Source organism: Puccinia triticina, chromosome 12A, assembly GCF_026914185.1.
Source record: "Puccinia triticina chromosome 12A, complete sequence".
Taxonomy (NCBI): Eukaryota; Fungi; Basidiomycota; class Pucciniomycetes; order Pucciniales; family Pucciniaceae; genus Puccinia; species Puccinia triticina.
The window spans coordinates 1688945-1709774 of NC_070569.1; the positions used below are offsets into that span (position 1 = coordinate 1688945).

At 46.8% G+C, this 20830-nt stretch overlaps 2 protein-coding genes across 2 annotated transcripts; one reads left to right on the forward strand and one right to left on the reverse strand.

Moving 5' to 3' along the window:
* Window positions 1–18654: 18654 nt before the first annotated feature.
* On the reverse strand, window positions 18655–19243 carry PtA15_12A170 (uncharacterized protein; the record flags this gene model as incomplete). The annotated part of the gene is made up of 2 exons (XM_053161753.1): window positions 18655–19002; window positions 19055–19243. 2 exons carry the CDS (start codon window positions 19241–19243, stop codon window positions 18655–18657), a joined length of 537 nt encoding a protein of 178 aa, XP_053025739.1.
* A 536-nt stretch (window positions 19244–19779) lies between these two features.
* On the forward strand, window positions 19780–20517 carry PtA15_12A171 (uncharacterized protein; the record flags this gene model as incomplete). The annotated part of the gene is made up of 1 exon (XM_053161754.1): window positions 19780–20517. One exon carries the CDS (start codon window positions 19780–19782, stop codon window positions 20515–20517), a length of 738 nt encoding a protein of 245 aa, XP_053025740.1.
* Window positions 20518–20830: the final 313 nt, after the last annotated feature.

Consider the following 20830-nt stretch of genomic DNA (forward strand, 5'->3'; position numbering starts at 1 on the left):
ATCACAAACCTGCACCAAAATCTCAGTAAGTCATACTAACACCGCAACTGGTATAACAACATCAATGCCTGCGTAGGCTAGCCCCAAATGTGGCTCTTATAGGCAGACTCAAAGCATGCCCACTTCCATTGGCAAATGGTCCGTTATACTCTCACTGATACTACTGATAACCAGGACAAGATCTAGCTTCTGCCAAACCCCAAGTATCCAACCTGCAATTGCAAATTCCCCCAGCTCAATCAAGGCTTGTTGTCAAGGTGGGGGTTTTACGACTGGGTGTCAGTTCCCTGTTTCAAAGCCCCCACAAGTAAAAATATCAGAACCTACCACAGAGACCCTGAGACTGGCTTTCATGGGCTTCCTTCTCCCCTCCCTGGCACCTCCAAACATCAACCAAGAGGGGGGGGGGGGGGGGGGAGGACTCAATAAATACAACACATGCACCAGGAAAAAAAAATAGTCACTTGATGGCAAGTGACATGATGCAGCTTTGGTTTCTGCTCCAGAGCTACTCCAGCGCTGCTCCAAGTCTGCTCCACCAGCACTTGTAGAGCTTGCAGGACTGCACCAGAGCACTCAATGTGGCACAGTCAGCTGATCCTAATTTTTTCCCAGGAACAGCTGATGCTCATCATAAGCTGAGCAGTAGGCATTGACTGAGCCTGGGCCACAGCTGAGCATTGGCTGAGCCTGGGCCACAGCTGAGCATTGGATATTCCAAGCCTGATACAAATCCAAGTGTCAGCTGGACCAAGAATATTCCAAATCTGAGCATCAGCTTAGCCAACAATGGTACAAAGCTGAGCATCATCTTGGAAAAGGATTTTACAGAGCTTAGGATCAGCTGGGACAATACTTTTCCAAATATTAACACCAGCTGGCCCAAAACCTTTCAAAAGCTGAGCATCAGCTGAGCCAATGCTGGTACAAAGCTGAGAATTGGCTGAGCCAAGGCTGTTCTAAAGCTGAGCATCAGATGTTTTGAGACTATTAAAAAGATTAATATCACCTGAGCCAAGGCTGTTCCACAGCTGAGCATCAGCTGAGCCAAGGCTGGTCCACAGCTGAGCATCAGCTGAGCCAAGGCTGGTCCACAGCTGAGCATCAGCTGAGACAAGGCTGGTCCACAGCTGAGCATTGTCTTAGCCAAGGTTGGTCCACAGCTCAGCATCAGCTGAGCCAAGGCTGGTCCACAGATGAGCATAAGCTGTTACAGGAGTGGTCAGACTCAGAATCTGAGCATTGGCTGGGCCAAGATTTATCCAAAGCTGAAAATCAGCTGAGCCAATACTGGTCCAAAGCTGAGCATTGGCTGGGCCAATGATAGTCCTAGTATGAGTCTAAGATGAGCCATGAGTGGAATAAATCTGAAACGCAGCTGGGCCAGGACTGGTTCTGATCTGGGAAACAAAGCTGAGCATGAGCTGGGCAACAAAGCTGAGCATAAGCTTGGAGCTAAAGCTGAGTATCAGCTGACCAGAAATGGGGATCAGTGGTGCCCAGTGAAAACTGAGGATCTCCTGTGGAAATTCTGAAAGTGGTTAGATGGTGGGTAGATGGTGGGTAGATGATGGGTAGATGGTGGGTAGATGGTGGGTAGCCTGCTGGAGCTGGCATGATGTCACTTGTCATCAAGTGACTATTTTTTTTTCCTGGTGATGGAGTGTATTTGGTAAACATTTTTCATTGAAGATGCAGACCTACAAGTCCCATTTTTTTGTTTTTTTTAGCTATTATTATGCATATGATCGCTGAAAACAAAAAATAGGACATGTAGGTCTCCATCTTCAATCATAAACATTCACCAGATACACTCCATGTCTTGTATTTGTTTCAGGGTTGGAAGGAGGAAGGGTACTCATTGTTGGGGCCGCTGCATAGGTTCCTGGCCGCCACACCAAACTTACTAAGCATCCCTGTGCCCTCCCCAGCATTTTCCCAACCTGCCCAAGAGTACCCATTGATTCTATTTGCCTTGGCTGTTGTTGGAAACAAATTCCCAATGCTGATCAGTGCTGTCCCGTCTATGGTGAACCTTGTGTATTGATATAAACAACAATGCAAGAAATGTACATTCTAGCCAATGGTTCCCCCCCTTAAAAGGTTGGGCAATGGATGCAGTATCATTCAGATGGGTCTGCTTCCTGTAATCTGCAAAATCAGAATATCATATCATCCTCTGTGGGTCACACAATCTATGTAGGCCCAAGCTGATCCAATCATGAGATCTGTGGGGTTCTTGGCCTTGTTTTACACATAAACTTATTCAAGTGGTTGAGTGTGTTGTACAATTTATCACTGTAAATATTTTCAAAGCCATTCTTTTCTGCCCAACAGAAACATTAACCTGGGTGATTACATATGTATCACCTCAAGAAATGTGTACATTCAGCATTCAAAAACATGGACGCATAAAATACCACCGCTGAGTCAAAAAAACCATTGCTGCTGAGTGAAAAAGCTACTGTTGCTGACTAGACAAAGTGGAGCTGGGCATGTGGGCTCTGCAGCGGCGCAGCCGCCTTGGCCTCTAGTTCATATGGGAAAATTGAATTATAAAGATTTTCTTCAATGGCAAAAAAGGGCTATAACCTAAGGAGAAAAAATTATTCATACAATTATCAACTTTAAGAGTTCCTGGCTTGCAAGTGGATGATAAAGTGTGGGATAAGTGGAAAGTGATAGGTGAAGACTTTGGTGACATGAGCACTAGATTCATTGGCAAATATCCCAGTGGCTAATTATCTGCACAAATTGAAGATGAAATTGGGAATGAGAAAAATTGAAGTTTGGTTGAGAAATTGGGTATGATCAAACCTCAACAAATATCATCCCGTCGTGTGTCTTGTTTGAATCCAGATATCATTTGAACTGAACAGGTTGGCCCGCATAAAAGCCGCGGGTAAGGTTTTGGGGTAAGTCTATATGTTTCAGCATGGCCCTAACAGAAACTCCAAACGAAAGATCCTACGTTCAATAGTAAGCATGAATCTAATGAAGAAGGTATAACAGCAAGCTTACTGGGAGGAAAACCTTGACGTGAAGTTTAACATAAGACACAAATCCAAGGTCTTCATCCCAATATTCATGAATATTGATCAAAGCGCCGTGAACGGTTATGATCAACCTGTTATGAGAATAGGGGCATAGCACTGGGTATGTTACTGAGGCAAGTAATGGGTTGAATTCCCACACAATGTCGCCATCGCAATCTACTGTGACGTCACCCTTAAGTGAGGAAACTTCACCTTTGACCAAATCGTGGCCAACCTCACACATGCATGGGGCAGTAATTGTAAATGGATCAGTTGCTTGACGGCCAGGAAGCCCAAGGTAAGCCAAGTGAATTGATTGGTGAGCTTGAATATTGATTGTGTATTTGTGGAAACGCAATCCGTCAGAATAATAAAAGGTGACCTAGGAAAAAAAACGTCAGCTAGGCCAAGTTGTATGTGGTGGAGCCTTACACTATTGGTTAATTTAACAGAACCCAAAAATGTGTTTGAGTGGGCCCCTTCTTCTGGGTTAAGACCTATTGAATTGGGCGTTGGGGGAGTTAGATAAGGCATGGTGTCCGGCTGATCAATGGTGGAGTCGGTTCAGTTGTTAAATGTGAGGGAATTAGATTAATTGAGCTAATACCCAATATAAATATGTGGTGAAAAGAAAAACACTTATGCCTGACCTCGCCGTTATAAACACTTGAGTTGGGCTCCTGATGACAGTTTACTGAGAAGGTTAATGAGATAAATAACGGCCCAGACCGGACTGGTTTTCTGCCGGGCTGACACCACATTTGAATTATGAGTGTGGTTGACGGGTGAATGTGGTTGTTTGATATAATAAATTGAATTTATGAGCCTACAATTTGCCTGGGCTCAATAGTCCTGTCTGGTTGTGTGAGTTGAGGTCTACCTGGGCCAGTCCTTTTGCAGTCGGTTTGCCGCGGCAGGATGGGACCGGGTGTTTGTATTGATGCTAAAAATAAAAATGGCTGGCCAATTAGCTGCTATGGATCAATTCAGGTGGAAGGTAAAAATATTACTCTGCAATCTTGATCATGTTTTAATTTGGTTGATGAAATGATTCGGATATTAAACTGGAGTTAAAACTGATGGATTGCGGATTTTGGCTGTTGAAGTTTTCTCAAGATTAGCTGTGGTGAGCAATGTTTGTTTGTCGTCTGGAATGCTTGAGTCAACGTTTGCAAAGGAGCTGGGTGATATCTGGTGTTGGGTTGGGACTTTTGAGTGGGGATGGGTTGATCAGGTGTCAAATTTTGCCGGCAACGGGCAAGATCGCAACGCAGTGGTATTTTCGGGGTTGGGTCTCCGTTAGACCGGGGAGGGGGCAGAGGGTTGCGGATGAAAGTTAGGGAACAGGGCCGGGGTCGGACATGAGACTCTGTCCTGCGTTTGTGGGGAGTTGTATTTGAATATTCATTTATCTTTTTATGCACGGCGCTCTGCGCCGCACTCAATGCTCAATAATAATAAAATGTCTTTTCATCCCTATGCGCGGCGCTCTACGCTGCAACTGATATGTAGTATAGACAAAAAGATGGTCTACGCTTTTTAGCACTTCTACCTATAATAAGATAGTTAGCCGGGCTTTAACTTATTAAAGTAGCCCAGCTGACATGGGGATTGTTGTGACATCTGATTGAGCTTTGGCAGGCCTGATCAGTTGTCACATGAGATTTCAGGCAAAAAAACTCATATATTGATCAGATTATATTGGCTCCAAACAGGGCCAGATTTTTTTGTAGCAATTAAAACAGTCAAACCCTTGAAACCGCTGTGGTCAGACCAATCAAAACAAAAAACCCTTGAAAATAGGTTAAAATACATTTTACATACATTGAATTCATGTACACACCATCAGAAATCATGGATGAATCTAGTTTAAACATTATAAGGCTATTACATACAAAATACATAAGAACTGTTTATCTTAATGCGCTCAAAAGCACTGAACACCCTTGAAATCACATGTATACATTTTTGTTTTCACACAAAGTTTCTTTTATCACAAATACATTTAGGCCCCGTTTGGAGCCAATATAAATATAGGTGATATAATCACTTGTAAACTCAATAAAAAATACAAAACTCAACATAAAGAATCCAATTTTTTTTGTAGGAAACCTACAGTAATGGTCTCATCAACTATGAATTCAGATTTAACTGATTCAGCCATCTTCAGCACCATAATACTATTATATTGCTTTTTTTTGGTCAAAAGCGATATAATGGTACTACAGTACTGAATATGGCTGAATCAGTTGAATCTGACTTTATAATTGAAGAGACCATTATTGTAGGCTGCCTAGAAAAAATATTTGGAGGCTTTATGTTGAATTTTGTAGTTTTCATTGAATTAACCAATGATTATATCACCTATATTTATATCGGCTCCAAACAAAGCCTTAGAAATCACTCATGAATTGGCAATCACCTGTATTGGGCCATGTTTTCCCCAATAGGAAATTTCCCCACTTTGATTTACAATCACACATATTGAATTCCTTCTTAGACGTGATTTTCTTTCCCAATTTAGAATCAGTCAAGTGATCATAACCCAAAGGGGTAAATTATTTCATTGCAAGTGTACATCATTCCCCAAAGGTACATTTATTTCACATTATATTGTACAGCTTTCTCCATTAGTACATTCATTTCACTACATTGTAAATCACTCTCAGATGTGATTTTTCCTATAAAAGGAGGCCTCTCTTGCCTCTTTGTGTTTCCTTTATCCCTCATGCTTGCACTAGTGAATGATAATTGATATTATTATCCAGCAGGCGTCCCTTCAAAAATTTCCCCCATCAAACATTGTCTTAATTTGCCCCTTATCAAAAATTGCCTCATATCTCACCTTGACTCAAAAATCTGACTTATTAATTCAAGTTCAGGAATCTCCCAGAGTACCCGTCACGCCACACACTTCTAAATTACATCTTGAATCAAAAGTTAAATATATTAGGGGGGTTCACAATTGAATTTTAAAAAACTTTGGAGGTCAATTTAAGGCATTTATGAACATAATTTCAAAATTTTGGCAAGATGTCCAGAAAAAGATGAGACTGTTCAATCAGTGAAGTTCATCAAATTTTTAAAAATATGTTCATAAACAGGTTAAAATGGGTCCTAAAGTTTTACAAATTTCAATTGTGATTACAAGGTTTATAATTAATAACAACAAGATTTAAATAGCTTAATTCAGAAAGATTGCGCCACACTAAATTAATAGTGAATCTCCTAGAGCTTATTTACAGGAGGGCAGCCCTTCAAGCACCCGTGTAATTTGTAATTTCCTGTGATATTTTACATATTCCCTCCAAGCTCTGCTTATGCCTAACATGAGAGTTCCAGACCGCATACTTGTACTATGAGGGCATAATCTCACAAACCCCATACTCATTTGGGTTCACCAAAATCTCATTATGGCCTGTGGCTAAACCTTGTAGCCACATAACCTGCCAAACCACATAGCAAGTTCTGTCCACCAAGGGGTACATGGTTTCAAGGGTTTGACTGTAGCATGAAAACATACAACCCTGACTCTGCTTTCCTGCTTTGGGAAGTTTTGAATACCTGAACTCTGTGCACATTCTGATACCCCTAACAACCTCCAAATAAGAGAACAACATAGACTCTCTAGTGGAAAATTGTGCAGGAATCTATGTTGAGACAGAAAGAAATAATTAAAAACCCATGTAGTTTGAAAGGTCTGTAGAATGAAAATTAAATTTGACTAACACACCTGGGACTAGAGAATGTGCCAGTTGACCCTGGTCCAAAAGGTACCACCACTGTTTTCAAAAAAAAAAAAAAAAAAAAAAAAAACAGGCACCCGGCACCACATCTGACACCTGTTGGTGGGTGCGAGTGGTTTAACAGTGCTACTTAGTGACTCTTTTGCATTTCAGATCAATCCCCATTCAAATCATTTCAGAACAGGATGCTCAGCAACACCATTGGAGACCTGCTGATGGATACTCATGACTCCAAAGGCCACACTCCAGAGGACCACCACTGTAGCCCATGATGGCTGAGGAGGCCTATGCAGGATGAGGGTTGGTGGCAGCGGATGACTTCGACGGCTGTGATGGTGCCAGATGGGCTGACAAGAGCTGGTTGACGTTTGATTTTGAGTTCTCAGTGTTATGAGCTGCGCGTCTGCGCGCCGGGACTACCCTGGGGAGGCATGTCACTTACTTGTACATACATGTCACAGCTCTTTACCACAAGGAGTAGCCGGAGAGGGATCATCAACCTTTCTCCATCTAGCAATTTACCTTTTGACTAGAAAACCCAGAAGGCAGCCTTCTCCCCCTCAGCACAACCCTTACATATTGCTAGATCATTTCTTTCACGGGGGATGAGGCAGAACAGAAAAATATAACTGATCCAGAACCAGAACCAGAACCCAATTCAGAACCAGAACCACAGAAACAGAAACAGGACCAAACCTCAGGATAAGCAATGGTGGATGAGATGGCGGCGCTACAAGACCGTGTGGAAGAACTAGCGACCACCATACAAGAGGAACAAACCCTCCGTCAACGCGCTGAAGCTGAATTGGCGGCTGCACGAGCGGGCATGGTCGCCCCTGCAGTGTTACCTGTCATATTCCTGGACCACCAACCAAACGGACCCCAGCCACAAGGAGACGCTGCAGCAAAAGGACCGAAGATAGGCCTGCCGGACAAGTACGACGGGACAAGGGGCGCGAAGGCCAAAGTATATGTTACTCAGATAGGCCTCTACGTCCTTTCTAATCCCAGAATGTTCCCAGACAATCGCAGCAAGATAATCTTTTCGATCTCTTACCTGACCGGTCAGGCTAGCGAATGGGCTCAACCTTTCACTACAAAACTGTTCGCCGGACAGCCGGTCTCATACCTCAAATTCGCCACCGCCTTCCAAATGATGTACTACGACACCGAGAGGAAGGCTTGGGCCAAGAAAGCCCTCCGACAACTGAGGCAAACAAAGTCGTTAGCACACTATACCTTTCAGTTCAACCAGCACGCGGCTAACACCGGTTGGGAGATGTCAACCCTCATGAGTCAATACCAGCAAGGACTCAAGAAAGCCATCCGACTGGCGCTAGTACTCGCCAGAACCCAATTCAATGCCTTGACTGACCTCAGCAACTTAGCGCTGAAGATTGACAATGAGATTAACGGCGTTGACTTAAATCCATCAGACCCCAACACGCCACCGGACCCAAACGCAATGGACCTGTCAGCAATGCGAGGCACCCTCTTGAGTTCCAACAAGGCCAACATGATGAAGGCCGGCCTGTGCTTCTACTGTGGCGAAAAAGGCCACATAGCACGCGGCTGTCCAAAGAAGGGGAAAGGCAAAGGCAAGACGGACGCGAGGATTGCCGAGTTGGAGGATCAGGTACAACGTTTGACGGCGGGCGAGGGAACAATTACCGGGGCGGGGAGGGCAGATGAGTCAAAAAATGGTGATGCTTGGGTGTGAAGGTTGTGCCTCCCCCGAGCATCAGGGATCCTGTAGTAGCTAAGTTAGGCGCTTTTAATCTGGTCACCAGCAATGCATTTGATCCTAGACTATTCGCAAGTCTTTCTTTTTCTACTACTTATGATCCACGTGCCACAACCCCCCTATCAGCCACCTTTCTCATAGACTCAGGGGCTACTCACGACGTATTGAGTGAGGAGTTCGCCATTAAGACAGGCCTGAGGCTAAAAAATTCACCAAGTCAGAGGACGATCTCTGGATTCAACGGCTCAAGGAGTCAGTCATCACAAGAGGTGGACTTATTCCTGGACTCCGACTCAACACCATCAACTCTCATCATTACCAAACTTAAGGACACGTATGATGGGATTTTGGGCATGCCGTGGATGAGGAACCATGGGCATCGCATTGATTGGCGGAAGCGCCGACTGAAACCAAACCACACGGATATCGCAACTGCCAATGCAGTTTTGTCGTTTCCAAAAAAAACCTCGCAGGATGGGGAGGAGCCCATGGCGAGGCAAGCGAGGAAATTTGACGAGGGGGTGCGCGCTTTATGCGGGATAACGACCCCGCGATGTGAGTCCACTAGCCCTATAACTATACCATGTGACTTGGGAACATCTGGCAAGCAAACTCGTTTTGTAGAACACTTCCCACAGGATCCAGGGACAGAATACGTGGAGCCACCAAACGACGCGCGTGAGGAGCCTAATCATGGACCCAAACTGGCGACAACCACCAGAGCCTGTAAAAACTCACTCGCGGCCGCTGCGGCGGCTTCGTCTGTACTGAAAAAAACCTCCAGCGACGGGGAGGAGCCCGTAGGGAGGCAAGCGAGGTTATTAGACGAGGGGGTGCGCACTTTGTGTGAAAAAACACCCCCAAAATGTGAGTCCATAACATCCCCTTTATCTGTTTGTTTAAGACCATCTGGCAATCGGACACATTTTTTGAATAGCGCAGAGGCGGGACACGGACCACAACCAATGGGGACACCGGACATTGGAGCCGCGAAAGCGTCCTGGTCGACGTCAGCAAGACTCGCAGCGGATGCGAAGGGTACAGAATCAGCCAGACCCACGGAGGAGATGGTGCCAAGGCAATACCACTCGTATCTGCACATGTTCCGCAAGTTGGAGGCGCAACGACTTCCCCCCAGAAGGAAGTACGATTTCCGGGTGGAGCTGATCCCGGGAGCTATGCCCCAGACGAGCCGAGTGATACCACTTTCTCCCGCAGAGAACAACGCGCTTGACAAACTCATCAGGGAGGGCCTGGATAACGGGACAATCAGGAGGACAACATCCCCTTGGGCGGCCCCGGTATTATTTACTGGAAAGAAAGACGGGAACCTCAGGCCGTGCTTTGACTACAGAAAATTAAACACACTTACGGTTAAAAATAAATATCCACTGCCTCTCACCATGGACCTCGTGGACAGTTTACTGAACGCGGATAAATTTACTAAGCTCGATTTACAAAATGCCTACGGGAACTTGAGGGTAGCCGAAGGAGATGAAGAGAAATTAGTGTTTGTGTGCCGCGCCGGACAGTTCGCTCCGTTGACGATGCCGTTTGGGCCCACAGGAGCGCCCTGCTTCTTCCAGTTCTTCATCCAGGATATTCTACTAGGCAGAATTGGGAAAGACACAGCAGCGTACCTCAATGATATTATGATCTATACGCAACGGGGAACTGACCACAAAGAAGCAGTACTGGGAATACTGGACATCCTCAGCAAGCACCAGCTGTGGTTGAAGCCGCAAAAATGTGAGTTCTCCAGAGAGGAGGTTGAATACCTAGGCCTGTTAATATTGTGTAACCACGTGAGGATTGACCCTGCAAAAGTCAAAGCAGTCTCAGATTGGCCAGCCCCCACAAACGTAACTGAACTACAACGGTTTGTGGGGTTTGCAAATTTCTACAGACGCTTCATTGGGAAATTCTCACGGACAACAAGGCCTCTTAATGACCTAACCAGAACTAATACACGATTTGTGTGGGATGAGCAATGCGACCACGCCTTTGAAACCCTCAAGACAGCTTTCACAACGGCACCAATCCTCAAGATAGCAGACCCGTATAGGCCGTTCCTGCTTGAATGTGATTTCTCAGACTTCGCGCTGGGCGCGGTCTTGCCGCAAGTGTGTGAAAAAGATAATGAATTACACCCGGTGGCGTACCTCTCAAGATCTCTAATACAAGCGGAACGGAACTACGAAATATTTGACAAGGAGCTATTAGCGATTGTGGCGGCATTCAAAGAATGGTGTCACTACCTGGAAGCAAACCCAAATTGTCTGAAGGCCATTGTGTATACCAATCACCGGAACCTGGAGAGTTTTATGACCAGCAAAAGTTTGACTTGACGTCAGGCACGCTGGGCTGAAACGCTGGGAAATTTTGACTTTGAAATTGTGTTTCAACCGGGGCGCCAGGCCACCAAACCGGATGCGCTGTCACGTAGACCCGACTTGGCTCCGAGCAAGGAGGACAAACTAACGTTTGGACAACTACTGAAACCGCAAAACATCACTCTGGAAACATTTGCGGCGGTCTTGGAGCTGGCCTGGGCCGAAATCAACGAATTGTTTGTTGATGAAACCGTAGAACTGGAGGATGCGGACAAATGGTTCGAGATCAACATTATGGGGGTTGAAGAGCCCAATCTCACCAAGGATGACCTAATACCGACAGATACTGAGCTGATAAGTCTGATTTGCAACGCTACTTCCGCTAACAGTAGACTGATGGCCATTGCGCAGGGTGTAGGGGACAAGGCAAAGGATTACACAGTTGCAAATGGGGTACTCTATCGGGATGGACAGGTAGAGGTTCCCGCGGATGAGACAATAAAGGCCGCCATAGCAAGAAGCCGGCATGACTGCCGGACAGCAGGACACCCGGGACGGGCCAAGACGCTACTACTGATACGCCGGTGTTTCAACTGGCCATCCATGAAACGGTTTGTCAACAGATACGTAGATCAGTGTGACTCCTGCCAGCAAGTCAAATCATCAACACAATCACCGATGGGGACATTAGAACCACTACCAATACCGGCGGGCCCTTGGACTGATATTCCATACGACATGATCACGGACCTGCCGGAATCCAAGGGTGCCGACAGCATATTGAAAGTAGTAGACCGGTTGACCAAAATGGCACACTTCCTACCATGCCGGAAATCCATGACAGCAGAGACACTGGCGGATTTAATGCTCCAACAAGTATGGCAACTACACGGGACTCCTAAAACAATTGTCTCGGACAGGGGAAGTGTTTTCATTTCACAAATAGGCAGGGAACTCAGCAAGGCTCTAGGGGTACAACTCTGACCGTCGACAGCGTATCACCCCCGGACCAATGGGCAATCCGAAATCGTGAACAAAACAATCGAACAGTACTTGAGACATTTTATCGGTTATCATCAAGATGATTGGGAGCTGTTGCTAGCATTGCCTGAATTTGCCTATAATAACAGGGACCACACAGCGACTGGCATGTCGCCTTTCAAGGCGAACTACGGTTTTGATTTGACAGTCAACGGGACACACTTGGCGGACCAATGCGTACCAGCGGTCAAGGAACGCCTCAAGAAGAACTGGCGGCAAGCCTGGAAGAGGCACAATCGGCAATGAGGGTGCAATTTGACAAACATGTGCGACAGACACCAGACTGGAAGATCGGCGATTCCGTGTGGCTCAACAGCAAAAAAATCTCTACGACAAGGCCAAACCCCAAATTGTCGCACAGATGGCTAGGCCCTTTTCTTATCTCAAGTAAAATATCCCCTTCTGTGTATGCGCTGACACTCCCCGCCTCTATATTGAAAGGAATCCATCCGCATTTCCACGTATCTGTACTCAAGAAGGCTAACCAAGACACCATCAAAGGACGCGCAAAGGCGCCGCCAGGACCAGTGGAGGGGGAGGGCAAGACAGAGTGGGAGGTTCAACAGATTCTTGATTGCACAAGGGAAAAGGATGGAGTACCTGGTTGAGTGGAATGGATACGGGCCGGAAGACAACTCATGGGAACCAACAGCAAATCTAAGCAATTGTCAAGAGCTAATCCACGACTTTGACAAAAAATTTCCCGACGCAGCACGGCGACACACAGGGTCAAGGAGATTCAAGTGAGGGTTGGCTTTTTCCCTACGGGGTTTTTTGATGCCGCCCGGGGAAGAGAACGCAGAGCGGGGGGCTTGGGCGTTAAGGGCGGGGTAGTGTTATGAGCTGCGCGTCTGCGCGCCGGGACTACCCCGGGGAGGCATGTCACTTACTTGTACATACATGTCACAGCTCTCTACCACAAGGAGTAGCCAGAGAGGGATCATCAACCTTTCTCCATCTAGCAATTTACCTTTTGACTAGAAAACCCAGAAGGCAGCCTTCTCTCCCTCAGCACAACCCTTTCACTCAGCCAGCCGGCCTTTCTCCTTGTTGTCAAAGATCACTCCAGAGATGTAGTGAAGGAGCCGGCTATAGAACTTGCAGGTACCAAGGAACTCAACCAGTTTTAGATACTGGACCTTTATCTCCTTGATCAGGTCATCCTCCTACAGCAGCAGCAGTAGGGTTGCTATATAAACCTTGTGGCCTCCCGCTTGCAATCTCCGTCAAAGAGCGGGACTTCATCTTGGAAATTATTGGTATGGGCCCAACCTTGTATCTTTACAAGATAAAGAATGTGGTGCTTGAATTTTTTGGGTACATAGCTGTAAGCCATATTGGCCATCCACAACAACTTCCAACATTGCCTTGGCCTGACACTCAAGGTTGTGCAACATGTTAGCCCATCTCAAGACTTGGTGCAGCAATCCAGATGGATGATCAGGATTGCTTACATGCCACCTGAGTATCTTTTTTTTGCTAGTTTGAAGTCTTATAAATTTTCAGAAACCAAAATTTAAGTTGTGCACTATGGGATTCAAACTCATGTCCTCAAACTTCATGAGTGATGCTTTTTACCAACTGAGCTAAGTGCACTGTTTCTTTTTAGGGTGCTCAATTCACTGCATGGTTACCAAAGTTTGTGTCTTTGACATGTATCCTCATGGGATCAAGTCTTATATGTTTTTAAATTGCTTTTCATGTTACCAGTCAAACTCAGTTGTCTTGCTCTGTGCAGGGTGCAAACATAGCTTTTACAACTTCATTTGTCTATCATCTTGGCGCTTTTGCTTAGCAAAGCAAAACCCCGCTACTCTGGATCAAGAGTAGTGTTAGTGCTAGCGGAAAACTGCTACTTAGAGCAGTAGCAAAGCGCCAGCACCGGTACTGCAAATTTGAACCGCATGTAGCGAAGCAGGATATTTTCTGAATTTGCTGAGGTTTAGCGTAGCAGCTGAATTGGCGCTTTCTGGCGCTTTTTGGCGCTATAAGTGCTATGTAGCGCAAGGAGCGTAGCAAGTGAGGCCACTTTTGTGCCAAAAGCATAGCGGGAAAGTCTCCTTTTCCGTGGAAAATGCCACAAATACTAATAAATCATCAATCCTCCATCACTTTATGATGCTGAGGATTGAAATTTGAATGACGCTACAGCAGCGCAGAAAAACTCCTACTTTAAGTAGCAATTTTACCCCTAATTTAGCAAGAAGCGTAGCAGAATGCCGCTACTTGCCGCTGAAAATAGCTTGCTATTTTTTTGAATTTTTTTCCCTTCAGAAAATTAGTGAAAAGTGTAGCGCCTAGCCCGCTACTAAAAGCATAGCAAAGCAGGGTTAAAATTGCTGTGGTTTTGCTATGCACAGAGTAGCTCTTGCGGTGTTGGAATTGCAACCGCTTAGAGAATAAGGATTTGGACCCGTTTCTAGGTACCCGGCACCGCCTGGCGGGTGCCTGTTTTTTCTTGAAAAGTGGGTGGTGCCCGGGTACCGCTTGAGGTACCCACTCAAATGCCTCCCAATGCGGCAGGGGCTGGAGCCCGTGCCTAATACATCGCACCCGGCGAGCCAGACTTTGACCATCTCGCTGAGAGAAATTCACACCTCTCGGCTAGATGGATTTGTACCAGCTCGCCGAGAGGAATGCATCCCTCCCGGCGAGCTGGAATTTGACCAGCTCGCTGAGAGAAATCTACACCTCTCGGCGAGAAATCCATCTCGCCAAGGGGTGTGTCTCTTGGCGAGCTGGTCAAATTCCAGCTCGCCGAGAGGAATACACACCTCCTGGCCAGCTGAATTTTTACACCAGCTCGCCAAGGGTGTTCTTCCCGGTGAGCTGGTCAAAGCCCAGTCTGCCAAGAGGTGTGTATTCATCTAGTCAAGCTGGACTTGACCAGCTCGCCAAGAGACATACCTCTTGGCAAGCGGGACTTTGGGGATTTGGTGTCCCCAGTCCCGTACGCCAAGTATGTAAAAAAAGGCACAAATTACCGCCAGTACCCGCCCCAAGTACTGCTGGTACCGGCCAGGCGGTTCCAGGTGCGGTACTTGGTCCCTGCTTTGGGAAAAAAACGTACCCAGTGTGGTGGACAGATTGGTACACGCGTGGAACCAAGTTTTTTGTTGCGCTTGGCGCTCGCCGGTGGACGTCAAGTTTCACGACATCCATACCTCAAGTCCTAAGTCCTCAAGATTTTCTTAGGTTCACAACAGCGCGGCGTGGCGCGCATCCTCCAGGTGTTTCAGGTTTTCTTGCCCTTTTTTTTCCTTTCCTTTTCCTTGTTTCTGTGTTGGTGGTGTTGTGTCTCTGGTCAGTTTCTTTTCATCAGGTTTTTCCTCTTTCACTCAGCGCGCGTTGGTTAGGTTCTTGGATGAGGAGGGTTGGTTTTTTTGTTTGTTTTGTTGTTTTGTCTTGTTTTGTTTCTGTCTCTGGTGTTGTCTTGTTGTAGCGCGTTGTGATGAGATGTCTGTGAGATGTCACAAACTCCAAGGTTTGATTTCAGTTTGAACTCAGGCTTTGGAGCGGCATGGACCTACTCTGAACCATAATCCAGTCTTCCATCAAATTCAAAGCTATTGTCTTGGTGTCATTACGCCCGTATTTCTCAGAATCCCACGTCTTTTAAGTTCATTACCCCGCAAACGCTGATCTCCACCACCTTCTGGTTTTGATCACACTCCCGCCGGCAGTATCCCCGGCTCCCTCTCAAACAAAAATTGCCGACGCGCAACTCTAGCCGTCAGAAAATCACACCCCTTCAACGCTACACAAATTCTCTGCGCTCATTAACGGCCAATCACCCCGGAGGGCATATGCAGCTAATCAACTCATCTCTCATTTTGTTAGAAAGTAAGAGAAAAGGGAGAGAGGGTGTTTTTGGTGAACAGTCTTGAGATCCTTGGAGGGGGCACAAGGTGGTCAACTCAGGAAAAGAGGAGAACTGATCATGTTATTACTTGTAAAAATAAAGTAATATATACATGATTTTTGATAATGAATAAAGAAGTTATGTATAATGAATAAAATAATAAGGAGACATGTTTTGAATGAGAAATAGTACCAGAGGCTATTCCTCAGGGTTCTAGACTAAAAGAGGCTGCCATAAAGGATAAGATCAGATCAAAAAACAGGCTACAATATTAAGTAAACATTAACATAGAATAAGGGATTTTTGGGGTAAGTAAAGAGAAGAAGCTGAAATTCCAACACATTTTCCCCTCCACCAACTGCCTACCGTCTGACACAGTAGGAGTTCCTCACCGGTATCCAGGTGCCAACTGTACCCGGGTCCAAATTGTTATTCTCTACAACCGCTGTTGGGCGGGCGGGCCGGACTTGTCCGGCAGCAGTGATGCCAGTTGGGGAAGCCACAGGCATGTTGGTTGAGGTGGTCATTGGCCGGTTTTGCAGCAGGGGCCGGGGCTGGGGCCGGCAGATTGTCCATTGCATCATTGATCTGACTGACCCAGAACTGGGTCAGGATTTCCCAGGGCTCTGCTTGGTCCTGTTTGAGCTGATTGAATTGGGAATCAAATACAAACTGGGTCTCAGAAAATAGGATTTGGTTGGGGACAGTCATTCTGGAGGCTGGGACGGGCTCCTGGTGAGTGAAAAGTAATGATATACCAGTCAATGGGTATGGTGAAACAAGGGTGTTGATTGTTGAAAGGGAATGGCCAGGTGAGGGGGGGCGAGGGAAGACCGGACCGGGCCAAACTTAGCTAAGTGAGGCGCGGGAGCGCTGTTGCAAAGCAACCCTCCAAAGGAGGGACTTATGCCCTACCTTGCAAAAGAGTAGGCAGCAGACATCTGTTTTCAGCCTTTTCTGCTTGTCCCTCCATTGAGGCTACGCAAGGACAGCTGGGGCTAAGTCAGCTGCTTCAAGAGATAGCCAAGAAGCATGGCTCTCTGCTGGCATCTTTCTTTTATCTGTACATAACACCTGAACTTGATTATAAAATAAATAAATAAATAAGAGCTGCTCAGTCTTGACAGGTGTCAAAAGTATGGCTTTGACCAAGGCCTGTTTGAACAATGCCCTCCCAAAACCCATGAACTCATTTTTGTTTCATTTGGGATTCAAGAGAGTTTTTGGAGGGATCCGACCTCAGAAAGGTGGCAGGTGCAAGTGCTGATGCAGGTGGACAAAACTGTCTACTCAGAATTTTGATACCCTATAGCTGAGCCAAGATATAGAGAGTTGAAAACTTTGAAAGTTTTCCCCAGCCAATTAATGGGATTTCTGCTGCCTACTGTTTTGCAAGGTAGGGTGTAAGTCCCTCCTTTGGAGGGTTGCTTCGCGACAGCGCTCCCGCGCCTCTGATTGAGGGACTTACCTAAGCTTGGGACCGGGCATGCTGAATGGCAGCCGCCAGGGTGGTGGATGGGTGAGAGAGAGATGGGGAGAGCAAGAGATACCGCCATACAGATCTGGACTGTAGGGCACAACATTGGCTATGCATGTCTGTATCTTCCATATCGTCCGCCCATCTGGGCAGAATCTTGAATATTTTTGCCACAATATTTTGTTGTTTGTTGCGGGCAGGGACAAGCTATTTCAGAATTGCAGTAATAAAGAAACAAAAACAAAACATAAATAAGGAAATAAAGAAACTCCCATCCTAAGGCCGCAGTGCTGTGCGCGGCAGAGGGGATCCTGAAATGCTCCAGTCTTGAAGTCCCACATGTTGAGATCTTGGGGTTGGAAAGTTGATCCAGCCGATGCACCACGCTGACTATTAAAGATCCCTTACCAACTAGCCCAGCAGTAATTGGAATGAGTGCCTGCTCAAGTTATATATGGTTGACCAGTTATGGTGTTCAAAATTGCATAAGATTTTTTTACATAAAATCATAAACTGCAATTTTGGCTGGGAGATGACACTTTAAGTTTTATGCACACTGACATCTCCCAGCCAAAATTGGCTTTGTGATTTTATGTAAACCGTGACATATGCAATTTTGAACACCATATGTAATGTTCAATGATCAATTCTTGACATAAGAGAACAATCCAAGGATAGCACGAAAGAAGAGAGAGATTGGAAACCCTACATGACAAAGAGCTGTAAAAATCAACAAGGTTGTAGCAGGCCACGTGCTGCACACCGAGCTCACTGGCCGGCTCATGCTCGCCGATCTTCGGACCTTCTCTATTTTCAACAATGGTGACCAAGCGTTCCAATTGTTGAGAGGATGTAAAAAAACAAAAGGAGGCCGAGGACGAGGCGATGATGATGCTGTTGGTTTGTGAGGTGTTGACGACGATCCTTGATTACATTCCAAGCAGCCTGTGGTGATATTTTCCCACAACAGAGTCATTTGGAATCTCACTGCCATCATTGCCATCGCATCTGCAAATTTTTGTCTTCATGTGTTTTGACCCTTACGTCAAGATACTCCGCGCAAGTAGTCTTGAAAATGATGTTGATGCAGACAAGAGGTCGATGTTCAGGTGGCCCAAAAACAAGCCAGGCTGGCTCCGAGCCCACGAATAGCTTCGGTTCCGAATTGGAAGTGGTCTTCGACATTAGTGCTGTAGTTTTCCGATCTTTGCGTCCCAACCCCGAGGGAGAGTAAGATTTGATAACAGAAGGTGAATGGGACGGGCCAAGGGTGTTGGTCAAGTGTTGATGGAGGCTCTTGAGAATCTTACCGGGTGCTTCCATCATATCTAAGAGGTCCAGCTGGGTTCAAGAAAGCGAGCCAATGACGCGGAAGTTATGGATTCTGATGGCTGCTCTTTCGGGGATACGCCGGGTTTAGTCGTGGTCTGACGACAAGAGACGTCGGCGACGAGGGGACAGGCCAGAACGAGGAAGACCGGTAGGGTATATTCGTCGCTCGAGGGTGAGGGGGAGGTATGTGAGATGCGCCCAGCTGGAGGTCTTCGACAATAAGCGAGCCGCGGCTGCGCCTGTTAGCTTGCGCAGAGCCGGGAACGATGTGATTGGAGGAGCTGAGGATGAGTTGAGGATTATGATGGAGCTCTCAAGCCGGTCCTGTCTCCGCGCCGCGGCGGTGTCTACATAGGGATGTCGATTCCTCCAACAAAGCTTGAATGCAGGAGCGGAACGATTGAGGGTGGGTCCGGTGGATGACGACGTGCCCTTGCATGGATTCGTGTCCGGGATGATGAGGTTTTCAGCAAGTAGGGAAGACACGACGAGGGCCGGAGTGGTCGGTCATCTGCCATGACAGGGCGATTTCGGCGGCCGTACAAGCTCGAGAGTAACGGCCTGGAGTTTCGGCGGTGAGCCCTGATCCAAAAGACGTGGTTGCCGTTGGTTCCGGCATCCGAAGGCTGGCATTCGGCTCTGCCGTTTCGCACCCCGTGGCACCCTCAGTCATGACACATCGGGGCCCCTAAAGTATGCTTCCTCCATTTGTAGTTGATCAAGCGCAGGCAGTCGATGAGCCCTAGACTGCATGGTCAGAACTTAGAAGCAAACCACAGTAATGCCGAACGTCACGAGTAAACATACGAAAACGCAAGAATTGCACGGTCGCCTGAATCGATTGTCAGACCACCACCAAGCGCTGTCCGCGGGCCTCGTTATCCCGGGTTCGTCTTTCTCCATCATCTCATGTTGCCACTATTCGAGTGTTGGGTCCTGCATCTTACCAGTTTCTTCTGTACACCGATTTCCACGATTATGAACCAGCAGCATGTTAATGTTGAAGGCATCGGGGTTTTTTGATCCCAACTCTGGAATATTGGTTTCGATGGGACTATTGCGTCTGAGGAGGGGAGCCACAACATCCGTTCGGTAGTACAACGGAACCAACACATCGTAAGGTCTCAACACCCCTTGATCAACACCAGCCAACGCCTGTTCAAGCCGCATCCAAGCCAATCAATCCTCCAGAGTGAAACACCGCCCGCCATGAAACTTGCAACAACGGCCCAAGCGATCTTCCTAGCGGTTCTTCTCCTGTCATCGCCCGCCTGGGCAGGCTACTCATGCGCCCACTGTGGGGGTTCAGAGAGTGATTTATCGGTGCGCCACCCCTTCGACGAATGGGACACATGCGGCTTCGACATTGGCAACAAGAACTTCTGCCCACGCCCATGCCGCAAGATGCACACGTACTGTAAACCATGCCAAAATTGGACCGGCCGGAACGTCAAAGATGCAGCCCTCGAATGTAAACATTATCCACATTATTACAGGATCGATATTGAAACTAAAACCAGGCAAGCGCCCCTCTTCCCAAAAAGAGCGCAAGGCAGGCCGCCTAAAGGCGAAACCGACGCAGGGAAGCGCAGAAGAAGAGGCGGGCCTGTACAACAACCGGCCAATGAAGGAGACGCTCCAACCCCAGCAGCGGACGGATCTACCTCATATGTAGGCAGGCCGCGTAAAGGCGAAACCGACGCAGGAAAGCGCAGAAGAAGAGGCGGGCCTGTACAACAACCGGCCAATGAAGGAGACGCTCCAACCCCAGCAGCGGACGAATCTACCTCATATGAAGGCAGGCCGCGTAAAGGCGAAACCGACGCAGGAAACCGCAGAAGAAGAGGCGGGCCTGTACAACAACCGACCAATGAAGAAGACGCGTCAACCTCAGCAGCGGACGAATCAACCTCATATGCTCCTGGGGTATACTTTGAATTCTTGTAATGGTCCATTGGCACATGCCTGGCTTGTTGCACAGCAATCTGTTTCATAAACTTAGTGATTGATGGCAACCTACAGTGCCCCGCACCTCTTCTCAACTACCCTGCGCCTGCAAAAAACATTGTGCCCCCATAACTTGTTCACATTCCACCCTATAACCGCATACTATACATTTCTATGTAGCTTGTGGAGAAGAATTTTATATAGCACATCCCTCTGGGATGCCTGAATCAAACATTATCAGTTTTTTTTTTTTTTTTTTTTTTTAAGTGCTTATTGATTTGACATTTTGCACTAAGGTGATACAAGTATGGTG